Source organism: Mesocricetus auratus, unplaced genomic scaffold (assembly GCF_017639785.1).
Source record: "Mesocricetus auratus isolate SY011 unplaced genomic scaffold, BCM_Maur_2.0 Super-Scaffold_100676, whole genome shotgun sequence".
NCBI lineage: Eukaryota > Metazoa > Chordata > Mammalia > Rodentia > Cricetidae > Mesocricetus > Mesocricetus auratus.
Window position 1 is genome coordinate 149,884,069 of NW_024429266.1, and position 15,849 is coordinate 149,899,917.

Sequence of the window (15,849 nt, forward strand, 5' to 3'; positions counted from 1 at the left end):
TTCTCTATTGTGAACGCATAGCCCACGGGGCACATAAACTGAACTGCATACAGAGGGTGCATAAACAATGCACCAGATTCAGAAGGACCTAAAACAGCTGGTTGGGAGAGAAGCAGCAGACCCACTCCCTGCACGGGGCACACCAGGACGCATAATCTTTCCAAACAGTAAGTCTGTATGGTTCTGTGAATTTCCCACAAGGACCTAAAGTAGTACTAGGAATGGGTCTCATTGCTACCTAGCTCAGGTACCTCTTTAGGGCGCAGACTGCCACCAGGCTGCCTCCTCTACCCCAGTAAGGACAAGTCTCTTGCTCTCCTTGCATTCTCTGATGCAAAAGGTTTGCCAGTAAATGGGCCAAGGACACACCAGAAACTCCATTCTTAAATTCTGCTGAGTTGGGAACGGGCATCTATGGGGAAGGAAGTGGGAATACATCTGCACTTCGCCAAATGTGCAGGAAATGAGGGAGTTGTGTGACTGTGTGTGTGTGTGTTGTGTGTGTGTGTACCTTATACCTATGTGTGCACATGGGTGTTTGTGTGCCAGAGAGCGCCTATCTGGGGACATTTACAGAGCGACAGCACGTGCATAATGTGTGTATGGAAGGAGGGGCAGGTGTCTGTGTACTTGCTTGTGAGGGAGAGTCTCAAAGGAGAGACATCCCAGGCTTTCTGAGATTACATCCCTGAGAGCAGAAGTGCTTGCATGGCCCTGAGAAGGCGGGAGTGGCCTGTCGGGTGTGCGCGCCTCGACTGACTAGTGGCCCGAGCCTGGCCAGCCCAGCGGCTGGACCCGGCAGACAGGGCGCAGAGCCCGGGCACCCTCCTGCCCCCCTGCGGCGCCCCCTTCCCCCCGCGAAGTGATGTCGAAATAAAAAGCTGCCGCGCGGCGGCCGAGAACCGAGAGGCAGCCAGAACCAAGAGAGGTGGCCAGGCCAGCCGGGCGGTAGCTCACTGCTCAGGTCTCTCTAGCCTGCGATCACCTCAACCATAGCTGGTCTTGGGGCCCATCAAGCGGACAAAAGCGACCGCCTGCGCACCGATCTTTCGTTAGGCGCTGCGCCGGAGTCCGGCTGGTGACCGCCGCTGTCTCACCGGCTCCAGCGGGCCGACTAGCCACGCCGCGTACACCGCTCCCTCCCTGCTGAGCCCTGGCCGTGGCCGCCCGAGGGCGCCGCCCACCGCGCCGCAGTCGGTAAGTTCCTGCATTCCGCCCGCGCTGTCCCGAACCTCCGGATCCCAGGCACGGCCTTCTCAACACCCGGATCGCACGGTCCGACTAGTGGCTCAAACCCAGGTCATCAGGAAACCCAAAGCCTGGGTGCTCCAGCCTTCGGTTTTTTTCCGGAGTCGTGGACCTCGAGACCTGGCTTTCGAGAGCTTTGCGACGCGCCCCCGCCCACTCCAGAGCTGGAGCCTTTGTCTCGGCGGTTCCCCACCCCCGGGTCGCGGCGGCCGATGCGCCCAAGCCGGGCCGCCGGTCGCTGGTTGCACCTGCCGGCTGGTCCCGTGCACCGGCTTTGCGCGGCTTAACCCGGCTCGCTCCTGCTTGTGCCCCCCGCTCGAAGCGCCCCGCGGCCCTTTATCCTGTGTGGCGAGCGAGGGTGCAGGTGGGGGAGAGCGCAGGGTGTTTAAGTCTTCCCCTGCCCAAGTCGGAGCCAGAATCCTTTCAGGGGGATTTCAATAAAAACGAAGCGGACGCGGGCTTGGGGATCTGCTGTGGATAGGCGTAGACAGAGCTCTGGACCTGTCTGGACGCCGAGCACTGAACCGTTCGGTGGCGGCCGGACTTGAACTCCGCTTACCCCAGCGGTGAGGGGAAAGGTCTTGTGTTCAGAAGGGCCTCCTGTGTGGCATCTACTCCTTTACCAGAAAACAAGGAAAGAAATTCGTTTGTTTGGAAAAATAAACTTGCCTCCCAAGGTCGGGAACATCTGGGGGTTAAGTTCTGGGTCTACACTGAGGCCCACGTCGGGATTCGTTTATAAGCAGTCAGGATCCAGGAACCAGATAGAGCCAAAGCGTCTGCCAGGCGTCTGGAGAGCGTTTCCCAGCCGGGTTGACAAATTGCAAGCAAATTGCATCTAACGAAATGCATTTAGCAGTTGTCAAGCCGCTGACCCCCAGGCCTCTGAGCAAAGCATAGCTGTTGGCGAAGAGGAGGCCCCCGATTGTCTGTGGGTGGGGTATGAAGGCTAGAAGTTGACTAGAAATTTCAGAGTCCTAGGCACCTGGCACCAGCGGGCCAGTCACCTAAGACACTGAGTACCAGTGTCTGTTATTTCCAAAAGACTCAGAGTAAGATGGCAGATGCTAGGGAAGTGGGAATCTTTTGATCTGAGAAGCTGGAATCGAATCCCAAGAGAGCAAGAGGTACTGTTAGAACCCTTCTGAATTGATGGATGCTGCCTGGGACATCTCTGACTCCTCCAGAGAGGACACTGTAGCCAAAGCTTCCCCACTTCCTTCCCAGTGCCCCTCAAAGCTTGTGGCTAATGTAGGGCTGGAGGCCTCTGGATTGTGAATGACTTCGGTTCTGAAGGCAGTCATAAGCTCGCCGACCAGGTAGCTGTCTTTAGGAGAGAATTAGATTGCAAGGAGAGGGCAGACGTGTGATCCCAGAGGTATGACTTGGAAGAGCAAAGTTTAAACAAAGGGCAAGTGGGGTGGGCAGCACCAACTAGGGGCCTATATGACTCCATCTTCTTTTAGACTGATTTGCAGGAGCCGGGCCACACCCAGAACAGGGCCTGGGTCCACAGAACCCAGCTCCCACTCAGAAGCACCCCCATTGCCCCCTCTCTACAGAAGATTCCAGATCTCTCTCTCTCTCTCTCTCTCTCTCTCTCTCTCTCTCTCTCTCTCTCTCTCTCTCTCTCTCTCTCTCTCTCTCTCTCTCTCTCTCTCTCTCTCAAATGGTGGTTAGATAATTCAGCTTGGGAGCCAAGCTCTCTCTATTCTCCTAGAAATCTTGTTCCCGCGGAAGGAAAAGCAGTTTTGTTCAGAGAAAAACAGCCCTAGGTGTGTTCCAAAATAAACAACAGCAGCAGCAACAACAAAAAGACAGAGTGCACCTGAAGGTGTTCTGGGGACCTCATAGTAGGAGGTTGTAAACTGGAATAAATCTGCTTTCGTTTTGGGGGGCCGGCGGGGGCTGGTGGAAACCGAATCTAAGCCATGCTGGGATGGGGATCGGCCCTCCCTGGTGTTTGTTTGGGCTTCATTAGCGGTTCATTTTCGGCCTAGTAGTGGGTTCTCAGCCGTGGATCCATCTGGTTCACACGCGTTCATCAGCGCGGGTTCCCCTTTATTTGTCAATTCAGTTCCCTGCTACCTACCCGGCAATTTTCCCTTTCAGACCGGTTCGTTCCTGCTGGAAAACTGCAGTCCCGCATCGGACGCAGGAGTTCCAACCTCGGCAAGGGCTCAGGCCAGCCGGTTGGTTGCTTGCACTTTCCAGAAGGCAGCCCCAGGGCCTCAGAGGACCTGGCAGGACACCCCTCGCCCCAACCCCATGCCCAGTCTGTGGGCAATCAGGATGTTGCGGGTCTCTTGAGGCCCTGGCTCAAGCGTCGCTTAACCGCCCGGCTTAGCGATTTTCTGAGCTGCCGAGTGGAGTAATTAAATCCCCTTCGGCCCCTTCTGCACCCCGCTCTGCGGTAGGCAGGTGGGCAACACTGGGGCTCGTGTTTCTAGTGGGGACCCGCCGGGCTGACCCCTTTCACCTATGCGAGAGGCAGGACCTGCCCTGTGCGAGACGTGGCGTGGAAACCGCAACCCCCATCTCGTTCAAACAGTGATAATTTTAATTGCGACTTTGGGAGAAAAGAGGGGAATTACCTGCTTTCGGGGGTGGTGTGGAAGAGCCCCCCCTCCCCGCGCCCTGCCAGCAGAGGCGCCGACGGCCAGGGCAGCTTCCTCTGTGCTCCGCGCTCTCCTGGAAGTCTGCAGTGCAGAGGCCTGGGATTCGTCCGCATGGGGCACCGTTGCCGAGAGGAGGGTTATCGCCGAGGCTGCGAGGCCTTTAGATGCTCAGCTAGGTTCCAGGGACAAGGAACACTGGAAACTCCATGACTATCTCGCTTTGCGTGTTAAAGAAGAATCGTGGTCTAAAGGCGGGGAGAAGTCGAGAAAGCCGTCCCGAGAGGGAGCGGGTCCTAGGTGGGAGCGCGAGCTTGGTGGCACAGAGACCACCTACCTGCCCAGCCGGCCCAAGGCACTGAGGCCTTGAGCCCCTGCAGCCCCTCGCCCTCTCCTCGCACGACCTCCCGCGTAGGCTGGCTGTGTACTCCCGAACCGCCTGGACCCCTGCTGGCTCAGGAGAGCTGAAGCGCAGGGAACACCTTGGACAGCAGGGACCCCCTCCCCCCCAGGGCGCGAGAGACGCGGGTTTCCGTCCCGGTGCAGTTCTGCACCCCGGGCTCAGGGCCTTTACCTGTTCCAAAGCCTCGGACAGTCAGACGGACGCCAGGCGCAGAGGCCGGAGGAGGCCCTGCGGTGTGCGCGCCCCCTCAGAGCTGTCCGCAGAGGACGTGGGAGGGGGGTGATGGGAGCGCGCCCGCAGAGCTGAGCCGGGCTGGGCGCCCCCCGAGCCGAGGGGACCGAGGGCTTTCCTCCCTCCTTGGATTATTAAAAAGTTCATTTCCTGGCGAATCGGGTGACGTCAGGGGCCCGGCGTCGCGGTGGCGGGGCCGCCGGGCCGGAGAAGCCGCCTCCAGTTACCCAATTACGGACTGTCAATCCTGCTGCCCCTCCCCCATCCTCGGGGGCGGCAGGGACCCCAGCCCTCCCTCTGCTCGGGACCCACCTGGGACCCCTCTGGGATCATTCCCTGGAGGTCTAGGGTCCTGCAAAGACAGAGGGGCTAGATGGAGGGCATCGAGCTCGGCCAATCCCTCGCACCTGTCTACATTGCCCTAAACTCTGACTCGAAATTCTCTTTCTGAGCTAAGGTCTTAGGTCTGTACCCAAGGAGGGAACTAGATTTGTGTGCCCGCCTCCGAGCTCACTGCCTTGCCATAATGGAGGTGCTGTGGAGAAAAAACTCCAGGTGATTTTAGGAACAAAGTGCTGAAAACATTGCTTCCCTCTCCCCGAAGGCCGTCTCGGGGACCCCTAGGCGGAAAAAATATACATAAGGCTAGTGCCCTGGGAGTCTCCCTCCAGCCGACTCTGGCGCCAGTCCCCGGCTCCAGCCTCGCCCCAGGCAGTTTGGCCTGGTGGTCTGCAAAGGCCATGCCCGGAGCCTTTTCTTCTCCTTGGGCCACTGGCCGGACCGCGACTATCGGTTCAGCACAGTCTTAAGCGTCCTAGTGGCCAAAGTCCGGTGTCCTAAAGGGGTCCACAGTCCTAGACTCATGCTGTCCAGCCGATCCTACCAGCCCCTTGCACAAGGAGGCAGAGGTCTGGGGAGTCCGCTGGACTGGGGCTGGCCGTGATCCGTAGCGAAGGAGGTGGGGCTCCGCCGGAGAGCTTGGAAGGCTGGGGTCCCAGCTGAGAGATACCCAGAAGATGCGTGTCTCGACTCCTGAGAAGTCAGGGACCCCACTGGTGGCTAGTTGCTGGGAGGGTAGAGGTTGGAGGACCCAAGCGTCAGCCGAAGGGGTGCAGGGTTCTGTCCGCGGCGAGGGACCCCTGGGGGGGCGTTGGCATCAGAGGCCGCCCGGAGGGCGCTGGGAGGGGGCCAGGCAGCCGAGGGGGGCCGGCTCCCGGGTCAGTCCCGAAGTCCAGCGGCCGAAGCAGAGGGCGCAGCCAATGGGGGGGCGGAGGCTGGGCGGCGCGCGGCGCTGATTGGCTGGCGCCAGCTTCTTAGGCGTGCGCGGCCCCCGCTTCATGTCTGTGCAGGAGTCGGCAGCTGGCGCCAGGGCGGCCGGAGGATGCCGAGGGGCCGGAGCCGGAGCCGGGCGGGCCGGAGGCCGAGGCGCGCGCTGTCCCCCGCCCCTATCCCGTGAACCCGCCAGTCTCTGGACGCGCTGTCGCGGGACCCGTGGTTCTAGGGTCTCTCCTAGTGTCCCTTACTCTCCACTGCTGAGCCCTCCCCTTCGCGCGCCGCCTGCGAGTGTAAGTTTGAGGAGCAGGGGTCTTGTGGGCACTCCTAGGTTGGAGGGATCTCTGTGGAACTCAGGCCAGGATCTCCTGTGGGCGATTACGTTTTTATGCCTTGGGAAGAGGTCTGGTTGGACTACTGGAGAGGACATTGGGGACCGGCTCTCGGCCCCAGGAACTGAGTGTGCGTGTGCGTGTTTGGGGTTGGGGGTGTCGAGGTTAGTCTGTATGCATTGACAATGTAAGTGAATGGGGGTGTGTGTGCAGTGTGCCCCAGAGTGGATGTCCAGACTCTTGTCTCTAACTTTTAGTCAGAGTTCGTGTGTTTGTATGCCCAGAGGACAGGGGCTCGGTGTGAGAACCCGATATCAGTTCCGCGTGCGTTTGTTTGGGGTCGCCGGTGTCAGGGTCCGTCCCTGTATGTGACCTCGTGTGCTTGGGTGTGCGGCTGTGGGAACGCGAGTTTCCTTGCGAGTGTGTGAGGCTGAACCCTTCCTCCGCCTTCCTTTCGTTTTGAACCTTGGTAGAGGGACCAGCGCTTTCCTCCCACCCGGGACTGCACCTCAGCGGACCTCCGCTGGAACGCCTTTGCGCTCAACACACTGACTCTGGGAGGGGGGTGTCAGAGGCCGGCAGTGTCCCCTCACATCCCCTATGTCACTTAGGGCCGCCCCGCCTTCGCCTAGATCCCAAGCCGCAGTAGCGGACCATGGAGGTGGCGCCCGAGCAGCCTCGCTGGATGGCGCACCCCGCCGTATTGAATGCGCAGCACCCCGACTCGCACCACCCGGGCCTGGCGCACAACTACATGGAGCCAGCGCAGCTGCTGCCTCCTGACGAAGTGGATGTCTTCTTCAACCATCTCGACTCACAAGGCAACCCCTACTACGCCAACCCGGCCCACGCGCGGGCGCGCGTTTCCTACAGCCCGGCGCACGGTGAGCTTCGGCCCTCCGGGTTTCTGCAAGCCCGGCGCATACACCAGGCCTCGGAGGGGAGGACAGCCCGCTGCTGCTTCCCGGATGTGGGATCCACAGGAATCTGAGCAGCTGCGAAATCGGGCTGGGGAAGGTGGAGGCAGTGACCTCTTGGGGAGGGTCTGAGACCTGTAGGGTTTTTGTCCATTCCCAGCTGTCTTGGGGGACACCTTTTGGGCCCTGTCCGGTGGGGTTGCTCTGTGCCGCTTGTCCTCCGGCCTTCCACGACCCTGCTGATGATTACAGGCTGAGCTGTTACGTTTCTGGTGTTTTAAAGGGTGGGGCTGCTGATGGTTGTTCCCTGAGTTGTGATCCTGTGTGCCTGTGTCATGGCTCTGAGGCCCCTGTCCAAACTCATCCCTTCTCCCTCTGCTGCAGCCCGTCTCACAGGAGGCCAGATGTGCCGACCACACTTGTTGCACAGCCCAGGCTTGCCATGGCTGGACGGGGGCAAAGCTGCTCTCTCTGCCGCCGCTGCCCATCACCACAGCCCCTGGACCGTCAGTCCGTTTTCCAAGACCCCGCTTCACCCCTCTGCTGCTGGCGCACCCGGGGGGCCTCTGTCTGTGTACCCAGGGGCTGCGGGTGGGAGCGGAGGAGGCAGCGGGAGTTCAGTGGCCTCCCTCACCCCCACTGCAGCCCACTCTGGCTCCCATCTCTTCGGCTTCCCACCCACACCCCCCAAAGAAGTGTCTCCAGATCCCAGCACCACGGGAGCCGCTTCCCCAGCCTCCTCTTCTGCAGGGGGTAGTGTAGCCCGGGGTGAGGACAAGGATGGTGTCAAGTACCAAGTGTCACTGTCTGAGAGCATGAAGATGGAAGGTGGCAGTCCCCTGCGCCCAGGCCTGGCTACCATGGGCACTCAGCCTGCAACTCACCACCCGATACCCACTTATCCCTCGTATGTCCCTGCCTCCGCTCATGACTATGGCAGCGGGCTCTTCCATCCTGGAGGCTTCCTGGGAGGTCCAGCCTCCAGCTTCACCCCTAAGCAGCGAAGCAAGGCACGCTCTTGCTCAGGTAAAGGCAGATGTGGGACTTCAGGGCCTGTGGGTGGAGCGTTCCTCTGTAGAGGGGGTTGTGATCTGAAGAGGGGCCATGCTGGTGCGCCTGATCCAAGAATGGGGTGGCAGTCCTCTCTGCCACAGGTGTGGGGAGGAAGGAACCCTTAAACTTCCATCCTGCCCCTGAGTATCCCTAAGTACCCAGAGCTCAGTTCCTTTCCTCACCCCTCACCATGCCCTCCAAGGTCAGCAAGCATCAGCTGACACTCAGAATGTGGTTCCAGTCTCTCAAACGCTCAGCTGAAACTGAGCGGCCTCATGACTGCATGTGGGGGAGCGTGCAGTGTGTAGGTGAGGGAAGGAGCCAGTGTGTGCATGTGTGTACGTGTATCTGTGAGCGTGTGTGCTTGCTGCGGGCTCTGCAGAGGTCCAGGCCCTAAAGGAATCTGGTTCTCCAACTCTGCTAGTCTAGTTTTAGGATTGCAGTGACTCCAGATCTCTTCGGAGATTTCCCCAAAGCAAAATTCCCAAGGCCTGTTTGTATCCCAGTGACCCTGATCCTTCCCCCTGAGGGTAGGAGCGAGGACCTCTGCAGCCCGCACCCCTTTGCCAGTGGTAGCTGGATCCAGCTGGGTTTGTCTAGCAATGTGGCCTTGAGGCGATAACCTATGGCTCTGGGGCTCCTTCCCATAACTTTTAGCAAGGGAGAGGGAGGCTTTCTTCAAAGCTTACCCCTGAGTTCAGAAACTACCTTCTCTTGCCTGACTTCATAGGTACTTAGTTCCAATAAACCAGGAAGAAATGTCCCGCCTTGCTAAGCACTCACTCCACTGAACTCCAACCCAGCTTGACTCTAGCTCCCGCCCTTCTAAGACCAGACTCTTTGCCTTTTTTGTAGTCCTTTCTTCCGAGTTTGTTTTGTATTTTGTTTGAATTCCAGGTGACCAAAAATAACAACAACAAAAAATAAGGCCACCTAACCTAAAGTGAAAGACCTTCTTGATTATTTCATTTTTTAAAAACAGCACCTTTGATCATTGAAATCTAGGGGTTTGGCTGAAAAAGGAGAAAATCTGGGGGAAGAGAAGTTTCCTTCCTGACCCTGGACCAAATATAAAGACAGCAAGGGGCTGATAGCAGAGATGGGAACAGACTTGGAGATGCTGGCACCTTGGGGGGGGGGAGTGAGAGGAAATAGGAGGAAAGAGGAGGAAGAGAGGCTCCCAGACTCAGGTCAGGCTGGGCGGCTGTGGCTGTAGCCTGCGCTCCACAAAGCTGACTTTCAATTCCTTTTCCGGGTATCTTGCTACTGGCTCTCAGAATCCCTGGCCCATGCTTCTCTCTGTTTTTTTTCTTCAGCAGCCTCTGAGATGGGGATTTGTCCTCAAAAGATTCAGGGCCTTTTCTCTGGGGACCCCCTAGACCCCTCTGCCTGCAGGGGTGGGACTGAAAGTCTCCCTTCATATAACCATGTGTGTCAGCCTTGATCCTCTGGCTCTCTGAAGCCGCTAAGCAGGCCTCGTGTCTCTCCTTGTCCCCCTCACAGAAGGCCGAGAGTGTGTCAACTGTGGGGCCACAGCCACCCCTCTCTGGCGACGTGATGGCACCGGCCACTACCTGTGCAACGCGTGCGGGCTCTACCACAAAATGAACGGTCAGAACCGGCCCCTCATCAAGCCGAAGCGGAGGCTGGTAGGAACGGGCACATCGCTGGGCAGGGCTGGGCCACAGTGGTCACCAACCGTGGGTAGAGCTGGTGGTTAGTAAGAGGAATTTAAAAAAAAAAAAGCAAACGAAAACAACTCAACAACAAAACTTCAAATGCAGAGACTTCACCACCTGAAAGTCTCTTATCAGTGAAATCATTTGGGGGTCAGTCAGGTCGGTCTTCATTCTGGTGGATTCTTTCCTGCCGAATTTCCTGTCCTGCAGCCACCGGGCACCCCGCCCCCGTCCCCACTGCTGAGGATTCCCAGAACCCAGGGTCCAGCAGCCCACCCTCATGTTCTGGCCTTCGATTTGCTCTTTTTAAAAATAGGGTCATGAAGTACTTTTCCCTGTGGCAGCTCTGCTGCCCCCACCAGCCCCCAGTCTCCTCCGCTTATTTAAATAACACACAGCAGCCACCAAAAAAACCTGCCCTTTATTATTTTTCCATGGAGTCACCTATACTGTGTATTTTCATTTGAGTGATTTTTAAAAAAATGTCCTTTCGGATCTCCTGCCGGAGTTTCCTATCCGGACATCTGCAGCCGGTAGATAAGGAAACTTCGTGTATCTGTTTCCGGACCGGCAAGTTTTCAGAGCCACCTCGACTCAGTCCTGCCTCTCGCTGGGCTGTTTTGAAATTTCTAATACCCTCCACTCTGCAAATAATGTGTAAAATGCTAAGAATAATAAATATATTTTTTCAGGGCAAAGTGATTTATGAGCTTAAATCGTTCGCCCGCTTTGGGGCCTTTTTCTTCTTTTCCCCCTGGAGCAGGGTGAGGGCGGGTGCGGGCTGGTGGGGGGAGGATACACCGCTGGCCCCTGAGTCAGAATTCCAGCTTCAGGCTGCTTACTCACCCTCCCTGCCCCCGCAGCAGCCAGCTCTGGTCCCCTCCATGAGCAGGCTCAGGCCTGGGGCCACTGCAGACTCCGCTGGACTTGGCCCCCACCCCACCCTGGCTGCCCCGTGGAGTTCAGTACTAGGGTTGGGGTGGGGGCCCGGACACGACCACCCCTCCTTTTACCTGGGGCAGGAGTGGCTGAAGGGTGATCTGTATTCTAGGAAAAGGCTTTTCTCTGTGGACCTTGAGTTCCTTGTTCTAGAGACCAGGCCTCCTCTCTTCCACTCCCCACCTCTGACTGGCATTTCCTGGGGGCTGGGACTAGGGGCTGGTGAAGGCGGCAGGTGAGAACTGCCCTGGTCCAGAGATCTAGACCGGCAGGGAGTGAGAATGTCTGCTCCTCCGGCCTGTGTGGAAGCCTCTGGCTAGTATGACTATTGATCGCTAGGAATGTGGTTCGTGCAGTCAAAGGAACTGAGTGTTTAGTTTTTAAACTGTAGTTAAATTTAATTTAAATCTCTCCTGGTGACTTGTATAGGACGAGGCAACTCCGTACTTTAATCCTGGGCTCAAACTTCCTCAGGCCTTTCTGGGATCCCCTGGGCAGTGCAGGGTCTTGCCGCCATGGCCTCCTGGCCATGACTCACCAGGATTCTGGATTTCCAGGGGAACAGTGGGGGAGGAGACTTGCAGCTGGAGACAGAGCAGTGCAGGATGGCTACAGGGCTAAGTCGTCCCTGGGAACCCAGTTTCCTTACCTATGAAATTAGATTGCTAGGCAGTGGGGGGACGTGGCTGGTTTTCCCTTCCGTGTTTATAATCATTTGGATTCTAAGAGCTCTTTATTCCAAAGTTCTGTGATTCCCAGCTAGTTTACTTCTCAAATTCTAAAATCCCCTGGTCTGAGATGCCTTGGCTCCCCTGTGGGACCCACTGCTCCTGGGCTGGGCGGCGAGACTGGGGGTGGTGCTAAGGGCCCTGGAGGAGGTCAAGGTGGGGCGTGGGAGAGACCTCGCTGACGCTGCCCCTCCCCTCCTAGTCTGCTGCCAGGAGAGCGGGCACCTGTTGTGCGAATTGTCAGACGACAACCACCACCTTATGGCGCCGGAACGCCAACGGGGACCCTGTGTGCAACGCCTGTGGCCTCTACTACAAACTGCACAATGTGAGTGCACCCCACCCCTCCCCAGGGACCTCAGGTCTTTGTGCAGCCCGGCCAGCGGCCCCAGCCACAATCTCCAGCTTGGCTTGGCTTGGGAAGCCGCAGCCGGCAGCCTGCTTGGCCAGCCCAGAGTGCCAGAAGGGCTTCCTGTAAGAAGGTCGCCTCTGCTGTGGAGGCGGGACCGGTGGGGGCAGGGCCGGCAGGGAACTTGTACCTCTGTCTTAGGAAAAGTTGGAAGCCCGGGAGGATTAGAGGGTACAGGGGTGGGACTAAAGTCTCCCTTGATATAACCAGTATAAAAGCGGTACAGGCTTTCAGCGGACTGGAAAGAGCGTGGGCTGTTATACCATGCAATCTCTTTTTCCTGAAAATGGTGACAGTGCAGGCTTAAGGGGACTTTGGTGAGTGACATTGGAGACCAGGCCCGAAGGCACAATTCCTGGCACCCTGGGGATATGTGTAACCCGGTCTCCCATGACCTGTGGAGAAGGGACTCATGGGTAGGGAACTTGTCCTAAAGGCTCCGTGGCTGCCCCCAGGTTAACAGGCCTCTGACCATGAAGAAGGAAGGGATCCAGACTCGCAACCGGAAGATGTCCAGCAAGTCTAAGAAGAGCAAGAAAGGGGCTGAGTGCTTTGAGGAGCTTTCCAAGTGTATGCAGGAGAAGTCGTCCCCGTTCAGTGCCGCTGCCCTGGCGGGACACATGGCGCCCGTGGGCCACCTCCCACCCTTCAGCCACTCTGGACACATCCTGCCCACGCCAACGCCCATCCACCCCTCCTCCAGTCTCTCCTTCGGCCACCCCCACCCGTCCAGCATGGTCACTGCCATGGGCTAGTCACAGCTTCCCACTGGACAGACATGGACTTCGAGGGTGGCTGGCAGAACCAGAGTGAGGTCGGGCACTCCCAGGATGGGTGGAACACACTTTTGGCTCCTGCTCATTCCAAGAGACCCACTTCCTCCTGCCGGCCTAGCCTGGCCGAAACCACCTCCTTGGAGGACTCCCAGCCTTGTGCCGCCATTACTGTGAATGTTTCTAACTGGGCTACAGCTCGTGTGCGCCCTGGGTGCTGCCCAGAAAAGTTTTTTTCACGGACAGTTGCTTAGAGAGCAAAACAGACAGGTTTATAGGAAGAAACAGGAGACTGGAGACAGAAAAATGAAACCATTTTTTGAAGGCAAAAAAATAATTTATTTTGCTCTTATTTCATACAAGGACGTGAAGACACAGAGGCACGGGCTGTTTGTGTTCTCTGGGGCCTACTGCCACCAGCCAGGGCTCTGGGGGGCAGACTTACAGGGCCTCAGCCTAAGCCTTCTCCCCAGCTGCCTGGAGGGTAGCCCCTGCCCTGACGCAGCCCTGGAGGGCAGAGACAATCGCAGGCGGTCCTGCACGGATTCCCAGGCCAGGGCTGGGTCACAGGAAGGAAGCATTCTCTGGAAAGGGGAAACGTCTCCCAGATCATTCCCTTGGCTTCGAGAGACCAAAGCTGGTGCGACCCAAATGGCCAAGTTGTGGCCTGTGTTGTTAGGCCAGCTGGACCCCTGTAAATACATCTTTTTTCTGCTAACCCCTCAACTCCCTCCCACTCTAAGATAAATAAGAGCATATTCAAACCCAAACTGCATAAGCTTAACTCACTGATGAGTGGTTTTATTTTTAAACTCATTTTGGGTCCAGTCAGTTGTACGTTGCCACAGAAGCCCCACCATGGAAAGGAATAAAACCTACAAACCAAGGCTGAGCTTCACGGTTCTTTCTTGAATGGTTCTCGAGTCCCATGGCCCTAGCAGGAGGTTGTGGACAAGGGAGAGCTTATGCTCTTGGTTGCTGGGGGACAGGGGCAGGCAGTGGTCCCATAATCCCTGGGGGGCTCTGCTCTCTTGTGGCTGGCTGGATCCTTCAAGGTACAGCTGTACATAAAATGTCTCCCAAGCTTCGATTCTGTGTGCGGCGGCGGCGGTGCGGCAGCCAGCAAGCGGCCCCTAGCCCAGGAAGACAATTGTGCTGACAAGTCAACTCCGTGCAATATTGGCGTCCAATTGCTGCAGAGCACCATACCCGGAAGTAACTTATTTTGTGTTAGTACCCGCATAAGAAAAAGAATCGGCAGTATTTTCTGTTTTTATGTTTTTGGCTCGTTTTATTTTTGAATTAGTGACCTAAGTTATTGTTAACTATGTACAACATTTAAATATTGTCTGTAAAAATTGTATGCTACCCTCCTATTCCTTTAAAGTGAATACTGTTAAAAATAATAAAATACTTTTTGTGAATGCTGCAGCCTGTCAAATGGGTCCCTGAGACTCCACATCCCCAGTGGGCTTTGAGCTGTCAGGTGGCCTTGTTTCTGCTATCTCTTGTCTTTCAGAGAGGCCCCATTTGGCTAAAGCCTTCTCCCTAGGGTGCAGGGGAAAGTACATGGGGATGGACAGGGCTCTTCTCCATCATCCTTTTCTGAGAGCCCAGGAAGGTGCCTGTTTGGGCTTTTCAAAGAGCCAGTAACTTCCCTGGCAGCACTCAGGTCCCCCCAGTTGTGGTCAGCTCTGGTTTCTAGGGTACCAGGTTGCCAACTGCGTTCATTAACAAACTTGATCACCCTGTCACTGATTGCTGTCTCTAACCAATGACCCATGACAGTTGCCATTACCAATATTCCGATCAATGCATCGGCCATCCTGTCCTTAGTGACTGCTAACCTATCACCGATATGTTATCATTGCATCTGATCAGTGACGTGTCCGGTCATAGCCCTGCACAAAAGTCATCTCTGGCAGTGATCTTGGCAATTGTCACAAATCATATGCCTAGAATCTCTCAAGGTTTCCCTTGGCCAACGTGTGGATCCCAGATACAGGCAGTCACTGGTGTCCTGGGCCACCAATGGTGTCAGTAGTGATTTTTTTGGGAGGGTGTGAGTTATGGGGTCTCTATGTTGCTCAGGCTGGCTTCAAACACCTAAGCACTGTGTATCTCCGTGAACTTCCTGCCTCTGACCACCCAACTACCCACATGCCCGTACCCTCTTCCTGCCACATCTCTGATGCTGTCCTCAGCTCTGGTATTGAGGCTCCTGAGAGCTCACCTCTAGTCACTATGATCCTGTTAGCAGTGTCAAAGTCCAATCCTAGCACCCCCATCCTCCAAAATCCCTTATCCCCACACTCCTGAATCAGACTGCTGGGTCATCACACGGAGCAGAAGGCTAGACTCCCAGCAAGGACCAGTGCCTCATCCAAAGTGCCACAGCCAGTCGGGGTGTAGTGGGTATCTCTGGGGCTTTGTCCTCAGGACACTGCCCTGGCAATGCCACCATTACCCTGTTCTCATCCTTTCCTGGGGAATAGATACCTGGGTCAGGCAGGAGCCAAACTGAAGCTTAATTGGGCTGCTGTGTCTCCCCCTGGGTACACTGTGGCCCCGGCACCACAGGACCTGGACCATACTGGCCTTCTAGCCTGCTAGTTGCAGCCACAGTGAAGGTAGGAGCAGCTTTCTGTCTTGTCTCCAGCCTTCAACTACAAGGTTGTGAGTTGATTTGATAACAGGCGGATCTGGGAGTAGGTATGCATGCACATGTGGGGTGTGTGTGTGTGTGTGTGTGTGTGTGTGCGTGCTATTAGCAACCCCCCTTTGCCACATACTGTTATAGGCATAGGAAGCCTCATCAGTGAGAACAAACAGGAACCACTTAAGGAGGTAATGTTCCCAGATGTGAGGCATAATGATACTTCTTGGCTCAGGGCAAACTTGACTGGCCCAAAGTTCAGAATGGACAGCCGATCAGTAGGTTCCAACCCCCTTGGGGATTGAACAACACTTCACAAGGGTCCCATATCAGACATACTGCATATCAGATATTTACATTGTGATTAATAACAGTAGCCAAATTACTTATGAAATAGCACCAAAATAATTTTATGGTTGGGGGTCACCACAGCATGAGGAACTGTATTAAAGGGTTACAGTATTAGGTAGGTTGAGAACTACTGGTAAAGAACCTGCTGTTTAAGTCCAAGAATCAGGAATCACAGCCTGGACTCAAAAACCATAGGAATTTATAGCTCAAACAGAATCTAGAGCATGGACACTCACATCCAAA

The 15,849-nt window shown here is 56.3% G+C and overlaps 1 protein-coding gene and 1 long non-coding RNA gene across 5 annotated transcripts; one reads left to right on the forward strand and one right to left on the reverse strand.

Annotated features, from left to right (window-relative positions):
• Positions 1-836: 836 nt before the first annotated feature.
• On the reverse strand, positions 837-5,701 carry LOC106021215. 3 transcript variants are annotated; one of them, XR_005873892.1, is made up of 4 exons: positions 4,438-5,688; positions 3,843-4,111; positions 3,341-3,416; positions 837-1,865 (listed from the first exon to the last, which is right to left on the reverse strand). It is a non-coding gene; the product is annotated as an uncharacterized LOC106021215 (long non-coding RNA). The 3 variants fall into 3 exon arrangements; XR_002382957.2 differs by having other exon boundaries at positions 3,341-4,111; positions 4,438-5,701; XR_005873891.1 differs by lacking the exon at positions 3,341-3,416 and having other exon boundaries at positions 4,438-5,679.
• Positions 5,702-5,830: 129 nt separating this feature from the next.
• Gata2 (GATA binding protein 2) lies at positions 5,831-14,023 on the forward strand. 2 transcript variants are annotated; one of them, XM_013114246.3, is made up of 6 exons: positions 5,831-6,062; positions 6,713-6,985; positions 7,403-8,044; positions 9,575-9,720; positions 11,620-11,745; positions 12,282-14,023. In XM_013114246.3, exons 2-6 carry the CDS (start codon positions 6,757-6,759, stop codon positions 12,579-12,581), a joined length of 1,443 nt encoding a protein of 480 aa, XP_012969700.1. In that variant the 5' UTR covers positions 5,831-6,062; positions 6,713-6,756; the 3' UTR covers positions 12,582-14,023. The 2 variants fall into 2 exon arrangements, with proteins under 2 accessions (XP_012969700.1, XP_012969701.1); XM_013114247.3 differs by having other exon boundaries at positions 6,734-6,985.
• Positions 14,024-15,849: the final 1,826 nt, after the last annotated feature.

Bases quoted from the DNA above. Each gene is read 5' to 3' on its own strand.
- Gata2 (XM_013114246.3), top strand. From the start codon at position 6,757: ATGGAGGTGGCGCCCGAGCAGCCTCGCTGGATGGCGCACCCCGCCGTA. The intron at 6,986-7,402 runs GTGAGCTTCGGC...CCTCTGCTGCAG, and splicing joins TTCCTACAGCCCGGCGCACG to CCCGTCTCACAGGAGGCCAG. The intron at 11,746-12,281 runs GTGAGTGCACCC...GGCTGCCCCCAG, and splicing joins TCTACTACAAACTGCACAAT to GTTAACAGGCCTCTGACCAT.